Source organism: Rattus norvegicus, chromosome 20 (assembly GCF_021556685.1).
Source record: "Rattus norvegicus strain SHRSP/BbbUtx chromosome 20, alternate assembly SHRSP_T2T, whole genome shotgun sequence".
Lineage (NCBI taxonomy): Eukaryota > Metazoa > Chordata > Mammalia > Rodentia > Muridae > Rattus > Rattus norvegicus.
The window spans coordinates 28,445,422-28,463,410 of record NC_141553.1 but is presented as its reverse complement, the minus strand read 5'-3'; the positions used below and the strand labels follow the sequence as shown (position 1 = coordinate 28,463,410).

At 44.3% G+C, this 17,989-nt stretch overlaps 1 protein-coding gene across 6 annotated transcripts in view; it reads right to left on the bottom strand.

Moving 5' to 3' along the window:
- Positions 1-5,019: 5,019 nt before the first annotated feature.
- The window catches only part of P4ha1 (prolyl 4-hydroxylase subunit alpha 1), a 50,553-nt gene continuing 37,583 nt past the window's right edge, over positions 5,020-17,989 (bottom strand). For 5 of the 6 annotated variants that reach the window (XM_087598277.1, XM_087598275.1, XM_087598273.1 and 2 more), the window contains 6 exons: positions 15,497-15,596; positions 11,978-12,031; positions 10,029-10,094; positions 8,025-8,093; positions 7,634-7,730; positions 5,720-6,351 (listed from right to left, as the gene is read on the bottom strand). In XM_087598277.1, the coding sequence (XP_087454403.1) occupies positions 6,281-6,351; positions 7,634-7,730; positions 8,025-8,093; positions 10,029-10,094; positions 11,978-12,031; positions 15,497-15,596 (457 nt within the window). In that variant the 3' untranslated portion in view covers positions 5,720-6,280. 6 annotated transcript variants of the gene reach the window in all.

Here is a 17,989-nt window from a genome sequence, read left to right as displayed (position 1 = left end):
TGAAAAGAGCCATTTCCTGGCTCTAGTTAAAAGAATTGAGATAAGGCACACAGGCCCTTAGCAGGCTGAGGGTTGTGACTGGAGGAAGAAGAGTATCTGGTATTTGTTTTTAAACTTAAGTATCTAGAGCCCTCCCCCACCCCCGACCCCCCAGAAGGAGGAGCTTAAAGAAAGGTAACCTTGCAGGTGAATTGTCAGTCACCCCACCGGAGGAGGTTGTTTTTGTAACCCTTAGAGAACTGACCTTTCTCATCTCTCCAGCTACAGGGCCCTGCACCAGGGTGTTTCTGCCTCTACTCTGAAATGCGCACTTACATACGCCCCGGCGAACACCCTCCCTACTGGGTTCCCTTCCGGTTCTTCTCCCAGTCCACGGTGGACTTCCTCACTTTTCCGTTTTCTTCTTTTCCTTTACCGCAGACTCCAGAGCATTAACTTCCCACCTTGCCCTGACGGCTCCTTTACTTTTCGGCTCCCACTGTCTGTCTACATTCTGAACTGCATCCATTTCTTAGCAGCCAGCATCTTGTCCATCCTCAACCCCTGTGCCCTGCCCTCCAAAGCTAGGTTCTCTTCCGGCTCTGAACCTAGCTTTTTTTTTTTTTTTTTAAAGATCAGCCTTCTTAACACTTTTAAAGTTTTGGGAGTGTGGTTATTGTGTTTATGTATATGTGCATGGAGCACCCTGCGTGCGTGCGTGTGTGAGTGCGTGCGCAAGCGTGTGGTCAGAAGGTCAGAAGGTTAGAGGTCGAAGTCAGGTGTCTCTCTCTATCTCCCCACCTTAGCTTTTGAGACAGAGTCAGCCACCAACCTGGGCAGGACCAATTTGGGAAGACTGTCTGTCCAGCAAGCTCGGGGTTGTCTTGTCCTTGTCTCCTGAGCACAGGGTTACAGAGGGCTCTGTCTCCCCAGCCCCCACGATGACTTCTATATGACATTAGCTCAATGTTTTTCTACATATACCCAGTTACACGGTACACAAATGAAGAGAAAGTAATTTCCTTTTAGTTATCATCACTTCTCTTGGCCAGAATGCTAACTTCTTTAGTCTGCTTAGAGATCAGTGATGTGTCTTAAAGTATGTTGGGAATTTTGGAACTTCTGAAGCCATCTGTCTGTGGTTGGTGGCATTCTTCCTGTGTGGTAGAGTTCAATGAAACCATCTAGGATTCTGTATTGCTTTTTGGTAACATTTTTAAGCATTTAATTTTTTTATTCAATAATGGTGATATTGAGAGTTTTGGAGATTTTACAATTTGCCTTTTAAGGAATTTGTTAACTTCATAATCTTCCCAACTTGTCATAAAGATATTGGCAATTTTCTTAGCTGGAGGTTTATCATTTGTAAAAATACAAGTTTTGGCTTTTTAAAAGTTTTCTCTGGTTGGCCCAGTATATGTTTCATTTATTTCTGTTATTTTCCTAGCTTTTAAAAATGGCTTTGAGCATATATTTCATACCATCCAAGTTACTGCCTTGAAACCTATGTTTTATATAGTTGTTACACATTTTAGTTTTAATCCAATGGCTTAGTCATGGGATTGTAGTCACCACTTAAAACAATTTCACCAGACATTTGTTTTTGGGACACAGGGTCTCCTGTACTCCAGGCTAGCCTCAAACTAACGATGTAGCAGAACAACCTTGAATTTCTGGCCTCCCACCTCCATTTCTCCAGTGTGTGCAAACCGCCCCCAGCCTACACAACCCACAAGTGTTTCCATTCCCAGCTGAAGAAAAGCCAATCCTTTGGCTATTAGGTCTCTAATCCTCCTCTCTCCCTATTTCTTCTCATTCTATGTATGCTTGCTCTAGAACTTTGAACGTATGGGATCATGCACAGGTTGACTCCAACTGTTTTCATTTGGCTACATTGCAAAAAGAAATTCCACCATGTTCTAGTTTTGTAAGTGACAAGTTTGACTTCTAACAACTTTCTCCTAAGGCATTTCTACTCTAACTGTGGGTGTTCACTGTGCTTTAACAGGCTACTAGGACACAACAGTAAAGGTAGATTTAAAAATCATAAACATTAGGGGCTGGGGATTTAGCTCAGTGGTAGAGCGCTTGCCTAGGAAGCGCAAGGCCCTGGGTTCGGTCCCCAGCTCCGAAAAAAAGAACCAAAAAAAAAAAAAAATCATAAACATTAGCTGAGTGTGATGACATCATCCCAGCCCTAGGCTCTGGAGAGGGGCTTAGAGTGTGGGACTGACTGATGAAAAACATTCTTAAAATCACACTAATCCCCGTGCTGCGAGTTACCCTGGTGCTGTTTGTATTTGGTGTTAATTCTGCTTCAAGGGTGTGGGGGGCTGCCCCCCCACCCCCGACAAGGAGTGGATCACATACTCTGGTGATCTCATGTGAACCTTCTCCCCATTTTAATTGGTCAAACGAAGGCTAGAGCCTGTGATTGGGCAGTGGGAGGGAAAGGTGGGCTGGAGGTTTTAGAGAATGGGGGAGGTGGGGGAGGGAAAATGGAGGAAGAGGAGGTGGAAGGAAGATGGAGCAGAACCACGTGGCCTGGAGAAGCCTCAAGTAGCAAGGGGTCTCACAGCTGGAGAGTAAAGTCTGCCCTCTCTAGGCGCGCATCTTAGAAATATTGTGACTGAGTTGTGTGTTTTTGCACAGGCTTACTGGGGTTGGAGATTTACTGCAGCCCCTGTATATACTGACATATCCCACAGATGTGGGATCTATTCCATAATGTGTAGTCTGGAGGTCAGAGCTTGTCTCCTAGTAGATTCCTCAGGAGATGGATTTGCCATGCTGATTTCCTGGATATTGATAGGTTTGTCTGTGTGATGTCTGAGTAGATCCTCTTACTTCTGTGTTGTATGCACAGTTACATGTATGTGACAGTGCTGGTGCCCAGGTATATGCATGTGGAGGGCAGACACTAGCATCAGGAGTCTTCCCATACTGCTTTATGTTACGACAGGGACCTGGAACTCAGCTTCCGACTGCTGGATTGTCTGGGGGAGTCCATCTCCATCTCACAGGAGGGCTGCCATGCCTACCTAGCATTTACGTGGGTTCTGAGGCTCCAAACTCCAGTGCTGAGCGCCCAAGCCCATAAACTCTTTCTTTCCTCCTTTTAAAAAAGATAGATTTTGTGTATGAGTACACTGTCGCTGTCTTCATGCACAACAGAAGAGTGTCAGACCCTGTTGCAGATGGTTGTGAGCCACCATGTGGTTGCTGAGCATTGAACTCGGGATCTTTGGAAGAGCAGTCAGTGCACTCAACCACTGAGCCATCTAGTATATCCCTGTCCTATGGGTGTTGTTGCCAACGCCTTCTGATAATCAAATTTTCTCTAATATGGCCAATTATCACTCTTTAAGATCTGGTAAATTTACAAGTTGTTCTCATGTTGGTACAGTATCTGTTTCTAAACAGTGTGTAATGTTAAATGTTTTTTACAAAGTTGATTTGCGTCTCCTTTGTAGCCCTGGGGGGCAGGCCTGAACTACGTAGAGCAGGCTGGCCTCCTAGTCTGGCATCTGTCTCTACCCTGAGCGTGGGGATTAAAGATGTGCAACACCATGGCTGGCGTACCGTTTCTTTTGTTATTGTTTTGAAGACGTTCTCATCCCTTAGTCTTGTTTCGAGATTCTGCTCATTTCTAATTCTTGTCAAGTCTCTTGAGTCTATGAGTTCAGATTTTTAAAATCTCGTTTTTTTACCTTCATCCAGCCATTCAATTATAGATATTGTTTCCACCTTTGGCCAAAATGACCAGTGCTACCCCAATCACAAGCATGGACGTGCAGATTCCCTTGCTTTCCATGTGGCGGGCTTATAAGAAGAATTAGAATAGAATACAATTGTTTACGTTGTCAGACAAAACTGTGATACACTAGCACTTTTCTTGGAGAGGACTGAAGTGAACCTGGGGCCATGGGCATGCTTGGCCATACTCATTTTTATGTGTTTAGGGTCTGGAGAGATGGCTTGGCTCTTGCTGCTCTTACAGAGGACCAGAGTCCAATTGCAGCACCAAGTAATGGCTAACAACCAACTATACCTGTTCCAGAGGACACGATGTCTGCTTCTGATTTCCAAGGGCTTCAAACTTGCACACATACATTCATGAGACAGAACATTTGTACGTGTGAAGAATATCTAAACCAGAGTATATTTATATCACATTAAATGGATTAAATTGCTGTTCAACAATTAAACACTAACTCCAAGCATCTCGTCTCCACCCAGGCAACCATCAGCCCCTCTAGGTATCTCGAGTAAGTGGATTCGTCTATGCTGAGCGGGTTGGATTGGCTTTGGACATTTTTCTAGCACACACACCACCGTTTCTCCACTCATGTTGTTTCCACTTTATGGTGGTTACAAATAATCCTGTAGTGAGCACAGTTATAAACATCTCTGCTCTGCCTTCCATTTAGAGACAGAATCTCAGGATGTTAACTTTTGATAGGAAATCAAGTTTTGAGGAACTTTTCCATAATAACAGTTCTCACACATTCTAGGCAACCTGATGATCCTGATGGGACCCTGGGTTAACACTGCTGACCTCCAAGCACCAGGGGTGGAGTGCCCCTCACATGTTTATAGGCCACTGCTGGTTTCAGCCAAGCCCCTGCCTTCTCGTCAGTACTCGGGAGCAGTGGCGGGCTGACGCATGCTGCCTTCCTAACTTAGAAGGTACTTGCTGACACCGAGTGGCAAATCTGTTTCACCTTGTAATGCCCACTTTACTTGTGAAATGTTGCTTTCATGTTAGCTAGAATACAGGGTTTTGGTAGTGGGAACAGAACCCACAGACTCACACCGCTGCTCTGTCTGAGCTATGAAACTGGCCTAAAAGAACTCGTTTTGCTTGTTTTTAAGATAGGATCTATGTAGCCTTGGCTGACCTAGAACTCACTATGTAGGCCAGGCTTTCTTTGAACTCAGATTCTTGCTGCTGCCTCCTAAGTGCTGGGAACAAAGATATGGGCCACCACGTCCTGTTTGTTTTTTTTTTTTTAAAAAACAGTTTGGCTGCAAAATCAGTTTAAAGTGCTGAACTTAATCTTTAATATTTTTTTTGCTAAAATCCTTGTGATGGACATAACTCATTTTAATATGTACTTTCCCAGAGAATTAAAATGAGTCAGAGCCCTGTGTAAAGAATTCATCAAGTGCACAGCCATGACCACAGTTCACCTTCTGAATAGGAGAAACTAACTACAAGTGTCATTATTGTAACAACTCATACCAAAGGGTCACCATCTTGGAACAAGTACCCGAAGCTACATCCCAAGGAAGCATGCTTTGGTTGACTAAATGTGTAACTGTGAATTAAATCTAAGCACTATAGGGTAAAGAAGTAAACTAGAATTGGCCTGCGCGTGACTTAAACATGAAAATACCACACAGAGACTTTTTTTTTTTAAAAAAGATTTAAGATCATAAATAGGTCACTGTTATCATAACACATTTCAGAATGGGAAAAAACAAACATTTTGGCTTTTTATAAAAAATTTCTTTTTAAAAACCAACTCCCTCATTACAAGGACCTGTCCATTTCATTACTCCCAGTCTCCTAAGGCACAGAATTTAGTCAGAAAGCCAACATCATCGCCTGCTGCAGCTGAATACACGGCAGGGGAGTGGCACTTGGAACAGTCTCTGGACACCATAGTCACTGAGGAAAAGGTCTACGTCTGAGCATTTAGTTATGAGGCCAGTTCTGCAGGACTTTTTGAACAAAGTAATTTCTCAAACCGGCTGAATTCACCAGTGGTGAGGAGGGGGATTTGATATAAAGAGTTTCTTTATATAAGAACTATGCATGTGGAAGAGTAGACGGAGGGCAAACCCTAGGACGGGCCTGAGCCCTAGTTAGCTACGAGTGCTTGGCACTCCAGAAAGCGCAGTGGCGGAGGAAGAACAGTACACAGGCATCTGCACGCCACCTGCAGCCTCCCCGGTCCGCCAGCTCCTGAGATGGGTGAGATTTACTACTGGACGCGTTTTTTTTTTTTTTTTTAAAATCAACCAAAAAGCTCTTTTAAACAACAGAACTAGGTTCCTCATTTTAAATATCCTGTATCCTGTGATAACTGAACCATAAGTTTTACACAATGTGGTGACTGAGTGTTAATTTAAAAAAATTCACAAAAATAAGTGATTGTCCACAGATGAAACATGGGATGGGGTTCACGGCCGAATTAATCATGGAGTGTTAGTCAGCTGTAAACTTCTGAATGTTACAGTCAGCGATCATGCCTGGTGCGTTAGAGGACGAGAGGAGCCACGGGAAGCCTGGTTGTCATTCCAATTCTGACAGGGTACACGGCCTTCGAAATTCCTGTCCACGTTCATGGAGCCATTTGTTGGATACTGTGAGAGGGAAAAAAGGAATTTTCTTCTGATCCAAAAGCTTGTCTATGGCAGTTTCAACACAGAGGAAACGTTTAAGATTGAAACCCAGGCAAAGGCATTGCTGCACAAACTGGACCGTGCTGGAAAACCAGATTCACGCGTGTACACCGAATGAGGCGTAAAATGAGCTACGGGAGGTGCAAAGAGCCGGTGTGGATGGCGAAGAGGGCTTTCAGCTCTCCCAGTCCTACCTCCAAACCCAAGCGCAGGAAAGGAAGACAGCTCCTCCTCAGGAAAGAATCTCTGCAGTCACACATCCGGACTGCTGCCTTGCACCCATAATGTTTTGGATTTCCAGGCAGAGTTTCTCTATGCAGCCATGGCTGACCTGGAATTCACTCTGTAGACCAGGCTATCCTCGCATTCCTCAACTTGAACAAACTATCTGAGCCAGGTTCCTACACTCGCTATTGTCACCTCCCGGCACCCAGTCTTTATTTACCAATTGGCCAAAACTTTCCTTCTATTTTTGAGCCAAAACCTTTTGCTGCTGCTTAAGACCAGACCTCTTGTTGCCCAAGCACACAATGGAGAAGAGCCTTTACGTCTTCCCTGCCTGCTGTCCTCATGTGCCCAACATTTCTCAAGCATTATCAGGCCTCGCTGAATGGCCTCCTGACCGTGGTTATGTGGTAACCACTAGGCATGTAGATTGTGAGCATCCGAAATGTGCCGCTGATACACTGAAATGCATACATGCGTTAATACATATTAAACCGGTTTCTTTCTCAATTCTAGTTGCTCATGGGGACAATGCTATACTTGCATGGTCTGAAAAGGAGGGCCTCTTAAATTTCGCACTAAAGCCAGGTGCCTTAACCAAATCTATTCTGACACTTAAGATGCCTTAAAAAAAAGTAACTGTTGTGTGCTGAGGAGACAAAATTAACCTATGGCTTAGGAAGGCTCCCTCTCCCTCTCCTCGTCCATCTTTCCATCTTGGTCAGTAGTCTGCACTGAGCCATATTCTAGCTTACCCACGAGCACCTTTCAAGGGGAAAATACTAACTTTTCACTCATGCCTCTTGGAAAATCAACTGGATGAGCAGCATGTACCTGCGAAAACGATCTCACCAAAATGCTCATCTATGGGATGCAAATTTATATTCAGGTCAGAGACAGGCTTGGCTGAATCTCACACAATGTGAATCCATACTGGTCAGTCCACGGGAGAAAGCATTTTGGTTTAAAGTACAGACTATAACAGTTTCATTTTTCTGAGACTACAGGAACCACTTACCCCATTTGTTTCCCACTAGCACAGGACAGGCTGCGTGCCGTGTACTGTAATCTCCTTCTCCACTGGCAAACAGATTGTACCAGAAGACAGCAGTGCCCTGTGGAGAACAGTGCAACCTCATCATTCAGGTTTCCACTTTTCACTCAGGTACTTAAACTTTCCTGTTCTTTCTCCAGGACATATGCTGTCTCTAATCCTGTGTAATTCTAACACTGTCCAATGTTTTCTTGATCATACAGAAGTTAATACCATAATATTGACCCAACCTTTACTTGGGGATGGATGTAGTTTGAAAATGTAGCTCACTGCCTGAACTACTAACTACAGGCACAACTCTAACTTGGGAGAAAAAGACCCAACAAAACCAAGCCCCACAACAAACCATGCTCACTTTTTTGGGCCAAACACTGGCTCCCACTTCAGGAAAAACAGTAGCGCCTCCAGCAGACACATCACTCATCTACAAGAGAAAGGAGGGTAGAAACACTGAGAGGTAGCACTGGGTGGAGTTAATGCTGAAGGGACAATGGAGAATGCTTATGTATGGCTGGATGTTTTAACATGCTACACAGTTTAGACGCATGCACCCAAGTTAATACCACCAGAGGGAGATGGAGCTAGAATTGCAGTCACACATCTAACTCAGGTGGAAAAGAAACATCTTAAAGTAAACAATGTGCTGACGAGAAGTGCAGTAGGCATTCTCCTCAGGTTGACCGTCCTCACTAGACCGCAGGAACTCAAGCTTTGCTTACTGACAATCTCCAGTGTAGGGAATAAGACCTCACTAGTAGCTGGTACTTAGTAACTATCTGCTTACATAAAGTTTATCTTTGTTGCGTGTTACCTGTGTCAAGGCCAGCTGCTGACAGCAAGTGTCTTCTCTCAATTACTGTCCACCTCATTTTGTGACTCAGGGTTTCCTGCTGGTCAGACCTCTCACCAGGAGCAAGGCTGGCTGGCCAGGAAGCCCAGAGATTCTCCTGTCTGTCTCCCCAGCGCTGGGGAGAAAGGTGTGCACCACCAGGCCTGGCTTTTCCTTGAGGGCTAAAAATCCAAACTTAGGGCCTCATGTTTTGTACAGCACTTTAATGACTGAGCCATTCCCAAACCTTCTTTAGAGAAAATTTAAATGAAAAAAAAATTAAAAACCCAGATTAAAGAATTATATATGTGTGTGTGTATGTGTGTGTGTGTGTGTATAGTTATATATATACAGTTATCATAAAGTTGACTTAGAAAAATAACACAAACCTAAACTAAGCCACATATACTAAGGAACCCCATCACAATGTGAAGATTTTTAAACATACAAGCAGAAAACACCATACAAAGCCCAACTATGTATTGTATCATAAAGCTACCTCTAAAACATGAAACTTAAAAACACTATGCCACCATGCCCTGCTTAAAGCACGTATTTAAAAAAACTAAGGGTTACACCACTAGCAAATTATATATTTTTTTTCGGAGCTGGGGACCGAACCCAGCACTCTACCACTGAGCTAAATCCCAACCCCTGCAAATTATATTTTCTAAATGTAATACATTCTAACTACATGGTTTTTTTCAGTGCTCAAGATCCAACCCAGCATTTTGAGCTACAGCCCCAGGACTACCTGCTCTGGGTTCCTTTCGAATGGTGCGGCCCTCGTTCCCTCACCTGGAAGCAGGGCGGAACTAAGGAGGGAGTTCAGAGAAGAGCGAGCACTGGAGCAGGTGTGACTTAACACCTCGGAAAGGACACTGGGGCTTCTAAAGGAGGGCTGTAATTGTCACATCCGTGTACAATTTTCCTTTTGAGAGGCTTGCTACTCTCCAGGCTGTGAGGATACCCAAACACACGGACTGGCTAGAACTGCATGGACAGTGGCCAACAGGCCATGTGCCTAAGCCTTCCAGGAGATCCGAGTGACCATAGCTGTATGAGAGAGCTGAACAGGGTGCTAAACCGGACTGACATCTCTGCTAGAGGAGGAAATAACGACTATTATTTAAAGCCATTCAGAACAAACATAAGGCCTCGGGTTCGATGTGCTGCTTTGGGGTGATTTGTCACGTAACAGAAAAGTGGAACAAACATTAAGTTAATTTTGGAGCTGCTCATGTAGGAAGAGTGTTTGCTTAGCATATTTTAGGCCCCGAGTTTAATCAAACCCAAGCCTTCCTGAATGGAAAGGAAGCATGGTGTCCCAGCCCTTTTGTACTTTGACACCCAGGCTAGCTGTGAACTCACCTTGCAGCCAGATGACTCCAGCCCGTCACCCTCACAGGTGCTTGGATAACAAAAGCTTTAGAATGCTAAACAGAAGCGACACTAAGCCAACTTCATAAAACATGCCAGAACACGTGAGCCTTGCCACCACATCTCAGCAAATGATTGGCTGTTACTTACGTAGAAGAGCCACGTGGCAATCCTATTTCCTGTCCCAAGCTCTCTAAAAGCATCCGGCTCGTCTTTCTGTGGATAAACAGCGAGTACAATGGTATAAATTCAGAAATGTGATAAGTAGAAGAACACACCCCAAAAGGTGCCTGTGCCAGACAGCGCGCTGTGTCCCACAAGACCCTCAAGTGCTCAATTCAGCTCCCAGACCTGCAAAATCATCAGAGAACACAAACTCTACCTCTGTTTTCTGACTGAATAATAGTGTGTGCTCCTGTGCAATGTGTCAGCAGACGTCAAGGATACGAGAAGGAGGGGTGTGTGTAGTAACAACCACTACAGGGGAGCCTTGTGACAGTGATGTGCCCCGAGCACGACAGGAATCACGTAAGGTCACCTGTGCCAGAAGTGTAGAGCCATTTGACAACTGAGCAGACAGGTGACATCACGGCGAGCGCTGTGAATGTGCCAGTGCTGCACTCCTGACTGTGTGCTGTGCTGCTTACACAATACATCAGGGGTGTGGGGGTGGGGTGGTTTGGGAGAGGTTTGGAAGTGCCCCACACTCTTACTTGCTAATTACTAGGAATCAATGAATATCTCAGAGCTAAGATACTGCCTCAATTCTGTAATGGGGCTTTAACCAGATATCACCAAAAGCCCTGACTTTAGTATCAGAAATTAAAGTGAAGAGACAAAAAATGTTGCTTTTGCAGACTTCTACAGGAAAAGAACACTGGAATCTGAGGTAAAGCCAGTAGGGTTACTTGGGGACATGTGCTTCTGTCCTGAAGGGTACAAGAGGTGGGGAGTTTGTGGGATCTCACAGCACGTTATTGGAATCTTCAGTGATTGTGGTAAGAGAGATTAAATGAGATTTAATAACGACACTAGACTCCAGGTTCTCTCATTCTCAAATGAGTTCCTGTATTTCACATCATCTTAAAAAAAAAAAAAGCAACCCTCCCCATGTCCTTTACATTTTAAATGTTAACATTTCTTCCTATTTAGAAGAAATTCCCTGTGCTTATTTTTCAAATATGCTGAGGTCATCATCTTTGTCACCGTTTATTTTTTAAGGGCCACACACACAGCATACAAGCAATTCGGGGCAAGTGTCTGTCTGTGGTTGCTGCAGTCTTCTCAGCCTGCCTTAGCCACTGACTTTTTTTTTTAAATCTGCAGGGAATGACGCTTGCTTTTGTCACACTGAGGAACATCACCAAACTGAGCAACTTTGTCACGGCCAGGTCAAGCCACCCTTCCCTCCCAAGGCTGCAATCACCATTACAGATGGCCTCTGTCAGAGCTGCCACCCCGGGTTCTAGGCAGTGTCCCTGCACCATCCCCAGCTGACAACTGTGGGAACAACCTTTATGCTCTTTTTGGCTCAACAATGCATTGAATTAAATGTCTTGCATGGCTTTTCTGAGGGGTTTTATTGTTGCTTTCTGCTGAGAAGGCTTTTTAGGATCTCCTGTCACAACTGTCAATCAGGCAATGGGTTTTATACTAAGAATCCACAAAGATGCTCCTCCTGACCACACCCACTCCAGTTCGTCTTCGACCTCGCCTCTACTGGGCCCTGGCTTCTGGGCTTTTCATCTTCATCTCCCCCTCAGTACCTGCTCTCTCATTGGGCTCCTTGTCTTTCAGCCTCCCCCAGGGAGTGCACACTGCTCCTGTCCCTGCTGTAGCCATAGCCCACTACTGCTCAGGAATCGTCTATGTACTGCCCACTGCCCCGTACTGCCCACTGCCCCATACTGCCCACTGCCCTGTAGCTGGCTTTCCATATTTCCTTCTGTACCTGAAGCTTGGTCTCTTACTGAAAAACCTCACTACAGTTCTACCTCCCTCACACTCCCAATCAAGCCTGTCTTAAACAAGTGTCATGGAGATTTTTTTCTTTAAACATGGAGTTCCCCAAACCTAAGTAAGGTTACTCTTTCACTTACCCTGGCAAAGTCAAAATGGGGTTCATACTGTCCTCCAACTCCATAATTTGCTACCTGAAGGAAAGAGGAGAAAAAGCATGAATAAGAACTATTATTAATATTATCACTCAAGAACGCAGAGTTTCCATAGCATGGCTAAGGTTCTGAGTTCAACCCCTAAAACCAAAAATAAGATTAATACTCAAAAAGTTCTGAAGAGCCCCCATTTTGACCTCTTATATAATTAGGAAAACTTTTTTAAAAAGTTTAAAGTTTGTATGTGTTTGATCCTTCATGATTGTATGTTTGTATGTGTATCATGTGTACTGTAACCTGTGGAGGCCAAAAGGGGGTACTAGGTCCTCTGGAAATAGAATTACAGAAGAGTGTGAGCTACCACACGGGTGTTGAAAACTGAACCTGGGTCCCCGGGAAGAGCAGCCATGCTGTTGACTATTCAGCCATCTTTCTAACCCAATGCATTTAACAAGAAATACATTTTCCTTTATATAATTCTTATCACTTAAGGTTAAAGGGAAAGTCCACACCAATGTAATCATCCCTGCCGCACGTCCTAACCTCAGACCGTTACTGTGGTGCACCAGTGAAGGGGCAGAAGAGGCAATGGAAACAGTCAGTCTAAGTCCACATCACAGCAGTAACTTAAAACACAATATAGAGTGAGAAAGATGTTTTCTTTAACTCCTCCCCTCCACCACAGAATAAAACGCTGACCAAACAGAAGACAACCGAGAGCACCGCCATGGCAGAGCCTTCTGTAAAGCCTTACACTGTGTTCTTTGTTATGCTGTACAAACAACTGGATCCTCTCGGAAGTAGAAATAAACAATCAACTCCAGAAGGCTGTAAAGCAGGGTAAACTAGATTAGGGGAAAGACATCAACATGGTGGTGGTGCACACCTTTAATGACAGCACTCAGGAGGCAGAGGCAGGAGGATCTCTGAGTTTAAGGCCAGCCTGATCTACAGAGTGAGTTCAGGACAGCCAGTGCCGCACAGAGAAACCCTGCACTAAAATTCCAAAACCAAACCAAACTAACCAACCAACCAACCAAAAAAGAGATAAATACGAAGAGATTTCCACAGAACAAAAGACTCATTCACCTCAAGTAACTCATTCACACAGGCCGCCTGCTTTGTAAGGTGTACAAAGCTCACGGCCATGCTGAGTGTCAAGTTAGCTGCGCCATAGTAACCGCAGCTACACAGTTTGCTGTTTGTTCCTCATTTAACAACTGAGGAGTAAAAGCTACACATCGGGACCATGCACACAGCAAGGCCTGCAGGTGTGTCGCCTCCTTGTCTCCAGTGGTAAACCTGTGTGACAGTCTACAAGAGATGACAGGACAGCAGAGACAAGAGTAGTAGAACTGAAACTCATAGTGCGTGTGTGTAAGGGGACAGACATGAAGGGAAATGTGTTCCCTGTCATCTGACAGCCTCTAGGCAGGCAGCTTGGGGGACCTCATGATGGCAGTTTAATGAGAAGGAGACTGTCTTAGGGGGACACATGACTGCAGGAGTCCCAGGAGCCCTCCTCAGGAGAGTACTGAAAGGACAAAGGACAAAGGAGAAAACCCAAACTCAGAAGTATGACATGTCATAAGGAGCATGCCCACTCTAAACTCTGACAAGGAGAAAAGTACAGCACTTAGTTCTCCACATTGCTAATGTTTTAAATTGTCAAGACAATTGGGGTGGGGGAGTCATTTCAACAAATGGCACTGAGACAATGGACATCCACTTGGAAGTAATGAAACTGGATCCCATCTCACAATACCACATGCACGACATCATCCAAAATGGACCTAACACTTGAATGTAAGTAATGACAAAATTCTTTAGAGTCAAGGGTAGAGCATACAGTCACATGGTTAAGACCTGAGGTTTAGTTCGCAGCACATGGAGAAAGAGAACTGAAGCTATTACTACAATAGTAACCCAAGTGTTGACTGTGGATTAGGTAATGGCTTCTTAAGATACCTAAGGGCACAGGCATCAGAAGGTGACAAGCAAACTGCATCAGGGGTAGAGAGGGCTCAGAGGGACGAGTGCCTGCTGTGCAGGTGTGAGGACCTGAGTTCCTGGCACTCTTGTCTTTAAAAGCAGGGCACAGATGTGCACACGGTAATGTCAGCACTAGGGGTGGAGGAGGGGTTTGCAGGAGGGAGAAAGGATCACTGGGGCTCACCGAGACTCTGTCTCAAGGAAAGAAGGCAGAGAGTGGTAGACAGAGCAGGAGACCCAACACCTTCATCTCACTTTCCATGGGTGTAAATACATGAGCCACACATACAGATTAAAACTTGTGTTAATGAACAACCCTGAGAAAATGAAGGCAGGTCACAGAGCAGGATTTAAGATCTCTAAAACATTCGTCTGATAAGGGACTAGTACCCAGAATATATAAAGAACACAAATCAACGGAACAACAGAGATGGCTAACAAGCCTGTGACAAGATTAACCATGAGGAACACGTACGTGAGCCCAGGAAGCAGCAGCTACTGTCAGGCTGCACTAACAATGGAGAAGGAAAGTGTCCCAGAGCAACAACTGGGAACTGCATGCGCTGCTACTTCACCCACTTAGGAAAACAGTTCAAAAGCTCTTCAAATGTTAAGTGTAGGGCTACCACATGACTTCACCCTCTTTGTACACACATGGGAACGTCCATGTTTACTCCTTCAAGAACTTCACTGCAGCAAAGAAGTAACCCCAGTGTCTACCAACTAAGGATCAAGCCATAAAAGGAATGAAGTGGGGATACACACTTCCACCTAAATAAACCTTGGCAACACAATGCTTAGTGAAAGAAACCTGACAGAAAAGCCACATATTAAATAACCTTTATAAAAATATCCAAAATAGGGGCTGGGGATTTAGCTCAGTGGTAGAGCGCTTGCCTAGGAAGCACAAGGCCCTGGGTTCGGTCCCCAGCTCTGAAAAAAAGAACCAAAAAAAAAAAAATTATCCAAAATAAGTACATTCATAGAAACGCAAAGTAGCGAGTAGCTGCCAGGGCTTAGGAAGGGGACTGGGAAGTTACTGCTCAGGGTGTGGGCGGTTTCTTGTTAGTGTGATGAAAATGTCTGAAATTAAATCAGGGTGATGAGGTCACAACCAGGTAACCACAGGTAAACTAAGGCAAACCTTATGGTATATGATTTAAAAAAATACCTTTAAAAGGCCAAAATTTACCCCAGCCACTCAACAAGTACAGAGTTTAGAAATTAACAAGAAAAATTAGGGACTGGTGGAATGGCTCGGTGGGCAGGCACAGCATATAAGAAAATATAGATAATTTGAAATGTTAGAGTAGACTTAATAACAAGTTTAGTAGTATGCATCTTTCATTTCCATGTTCTGCAGTTGGTTACTATGTTCTTCCTTGCTTTGGCTAACAGGGTCACTTTGTCCTCAGGGATTAGACAAGTCAGCACTGCCTGTTCAGTGCCAGGAAATCTAAAGGGAGGAGTCTCGTGGGGACATGGGAATAACTTGAGATGCTGGCTGCTTACCTGTAATTCCTCTGCCGTGGAAACATCCAGTCCTGTGAGATCTTGTATTCTCATATTAATTCGAGACACCACAGGATCTTCATAGCCAGACAGCCAAGCACTAGGACAAGAAAATGTTGGTTTTAGGGCCACTGCTTCATTAGATAAAAACCCAATACCTGGCACTTACAAAGCAACACAGAGGTCATCAAACGTTTTAAATAGCACACAGGATGGTGAGCATGCCAAACCAATGCCCCCATTACGCTTCCTTCTCTCTCAGAGCTTCACTGTGTGGCTCAGGATGACCTTTTTCTCCGCCTTCCCTTGCAGCCTCCCGAGTGCTAAGATAACTGGTTTGCACTACACCACACACAGCCAGGATAATAAACTTTTGCGTGATCTGTTTGACTGATAAGAGTTTTACTAATAGTTTCTTAATGATGATGACACATTCTACAGTTAGAGGACAGAAACCAACATCCCACGTTTCTGTGAAACATTGCATTGACATTGCTCATGCAAATTCCTGTATCGTTTGCTTGTGTGAGCTTTACCCACGCATTGCTGGCAGGACAGTGAAATGGTGCAGCCACTGTAGAGACAATCTAGCAAGCGTAGTTACCTATCACCAAAACTTCTGCTTCTGTTTATAGAGACTCAAGGAAAATTAAATCATAAAATGCAGAAATGTTCAAAGCGACGTTATTGACAGTCAAAAAGTAACCACAAGCTTTATGTCTACCAATTTATGATCAGTCTCATTACAAATGTGGTTTATCTAAAAACATGGATTAGTTAATGGGATGTGTGCAAAAAATGTTTAAGGAGTCTGGGGAAATGGCTGGGATGACGTGTCCTAGCCCCCAGGAGACGAAAGACTGTATCCTAGGACAAGTTGGTTAGGTAGACTAGCCAAACGGACAGACTCCTAATTCAGGAGGGAAAAAAAGCAGAGGATGAGAAAGATTCCTGACATCAACCTCTGGTTTCCACATGAATACATACATTCACACACGTGCCCACATATACATACACACAAAAATGTTACTACACTAAAATGTCTGGAATTAAGTTATAATCAACTCAAAGGACTTAAAACACCTGAAATACCCACTTTAGGATGGTGAACCTGACACCTGTGGCTAGATGCTTTCAATCCTAGGATCTGGGAAGTTGAGATAATATTGGGAATCTAAAGCCACCCTGAATCACAGAAGAAAACCCTGTCTGAAAAAAATAATAAGACTTAGTAAAAATTAAAAATGTAAAAATGAGTCAGGACAGATGACGGCTCATCAGTTAACAGTGGTGGCTGCTTCTGCGGAGGACCTGGGCTTGGTTCTCGGCACCCATATTGTGACTCACAACAGTCTGGACTCCAGTGCCAGGGGATCTGATACCTTCTTCTGGCCTCCGCCGGCACCAGGCATATCACACATTTATGCACAGACATAGATGCAGGCAAAACATCCACATACATAAAGTAAAAATAAAATTTAAAAATCTTTTTTTTTTTTTTTGGTTCTTTTTTTTCGGAGCTGGGGACCGAACCCAGGGCCTTGCGCTTCCTAGGCAAGCGCTCTACCACTGAGCTAAATCCCCAACCCCTTTAAAAATCTTTTAAAGAGTGAATTTTATGACTTGGCAGTTGTACCTTTACATAAAAAAAGGTTCGGCAAAGGACTGCCTTATCTGGCATCAGTGGGAGGAGAGGCCCTTGGTCCTGTGGAGACTTGATGCCCTAACGTGGTGGTGGTAAGGTGGTGAGGCGAGGGTGGGAGGGGGAGCACAAGCATAGAAATGGGGGGAGGGGAGGGTAAGACAGGGGGTTTGCAGAAGGGAATCAGAGGAGGGGGATAGTATTTGAAATGTAAATAAATAACCAATAATGCACGCATGCATGTACACACGCGCACACACACACACACACACACACATACACACACGGTTCCTCCGATGTAAGGCCTCAGAATGTAAATGAAGCATTTCAAGTGTGCCCTGTCCTTGCTTCTGTCCATCAACATTCCCTCCGCTCATATCTCATTAAGTTTTGGCTGTACAGCCCACTGTTTAACGGTGTTCCTGCTAAAAACCTAACTACGCAGAGCAGACCGTAATCCAATACCGTTTTCTACCTTTGTTATTATATTTCTTTTTGCAGAGCTGAGGATGAAACCTAGGGCTTTTCGAATGCTAGGTAAATATTTAACCTGAGGGACACAGCCCTCCGTTTACTTACACTAGTCACAGAGTAGTCAAGCATGCTCCAGTAAAACGCCGTGATGCCAGCTTTGAATGGTGAGTCTGTGCTTTTCTGACATGAAATCTGTTGCCCAAAGATAGAAACCGACTTCTATGTCCGCACAGTCACTAACTTAAAATGTCTATTCATTGTCGTTTTGACCCAGGCTGGCCTTGAACTCACTATGACCTGAACTCCCAATCCTCCTGCATCCACCTACCTGTAAGTCTATACACCATGCCTTTCATTAAAAGCTAAATAGCCAAGTA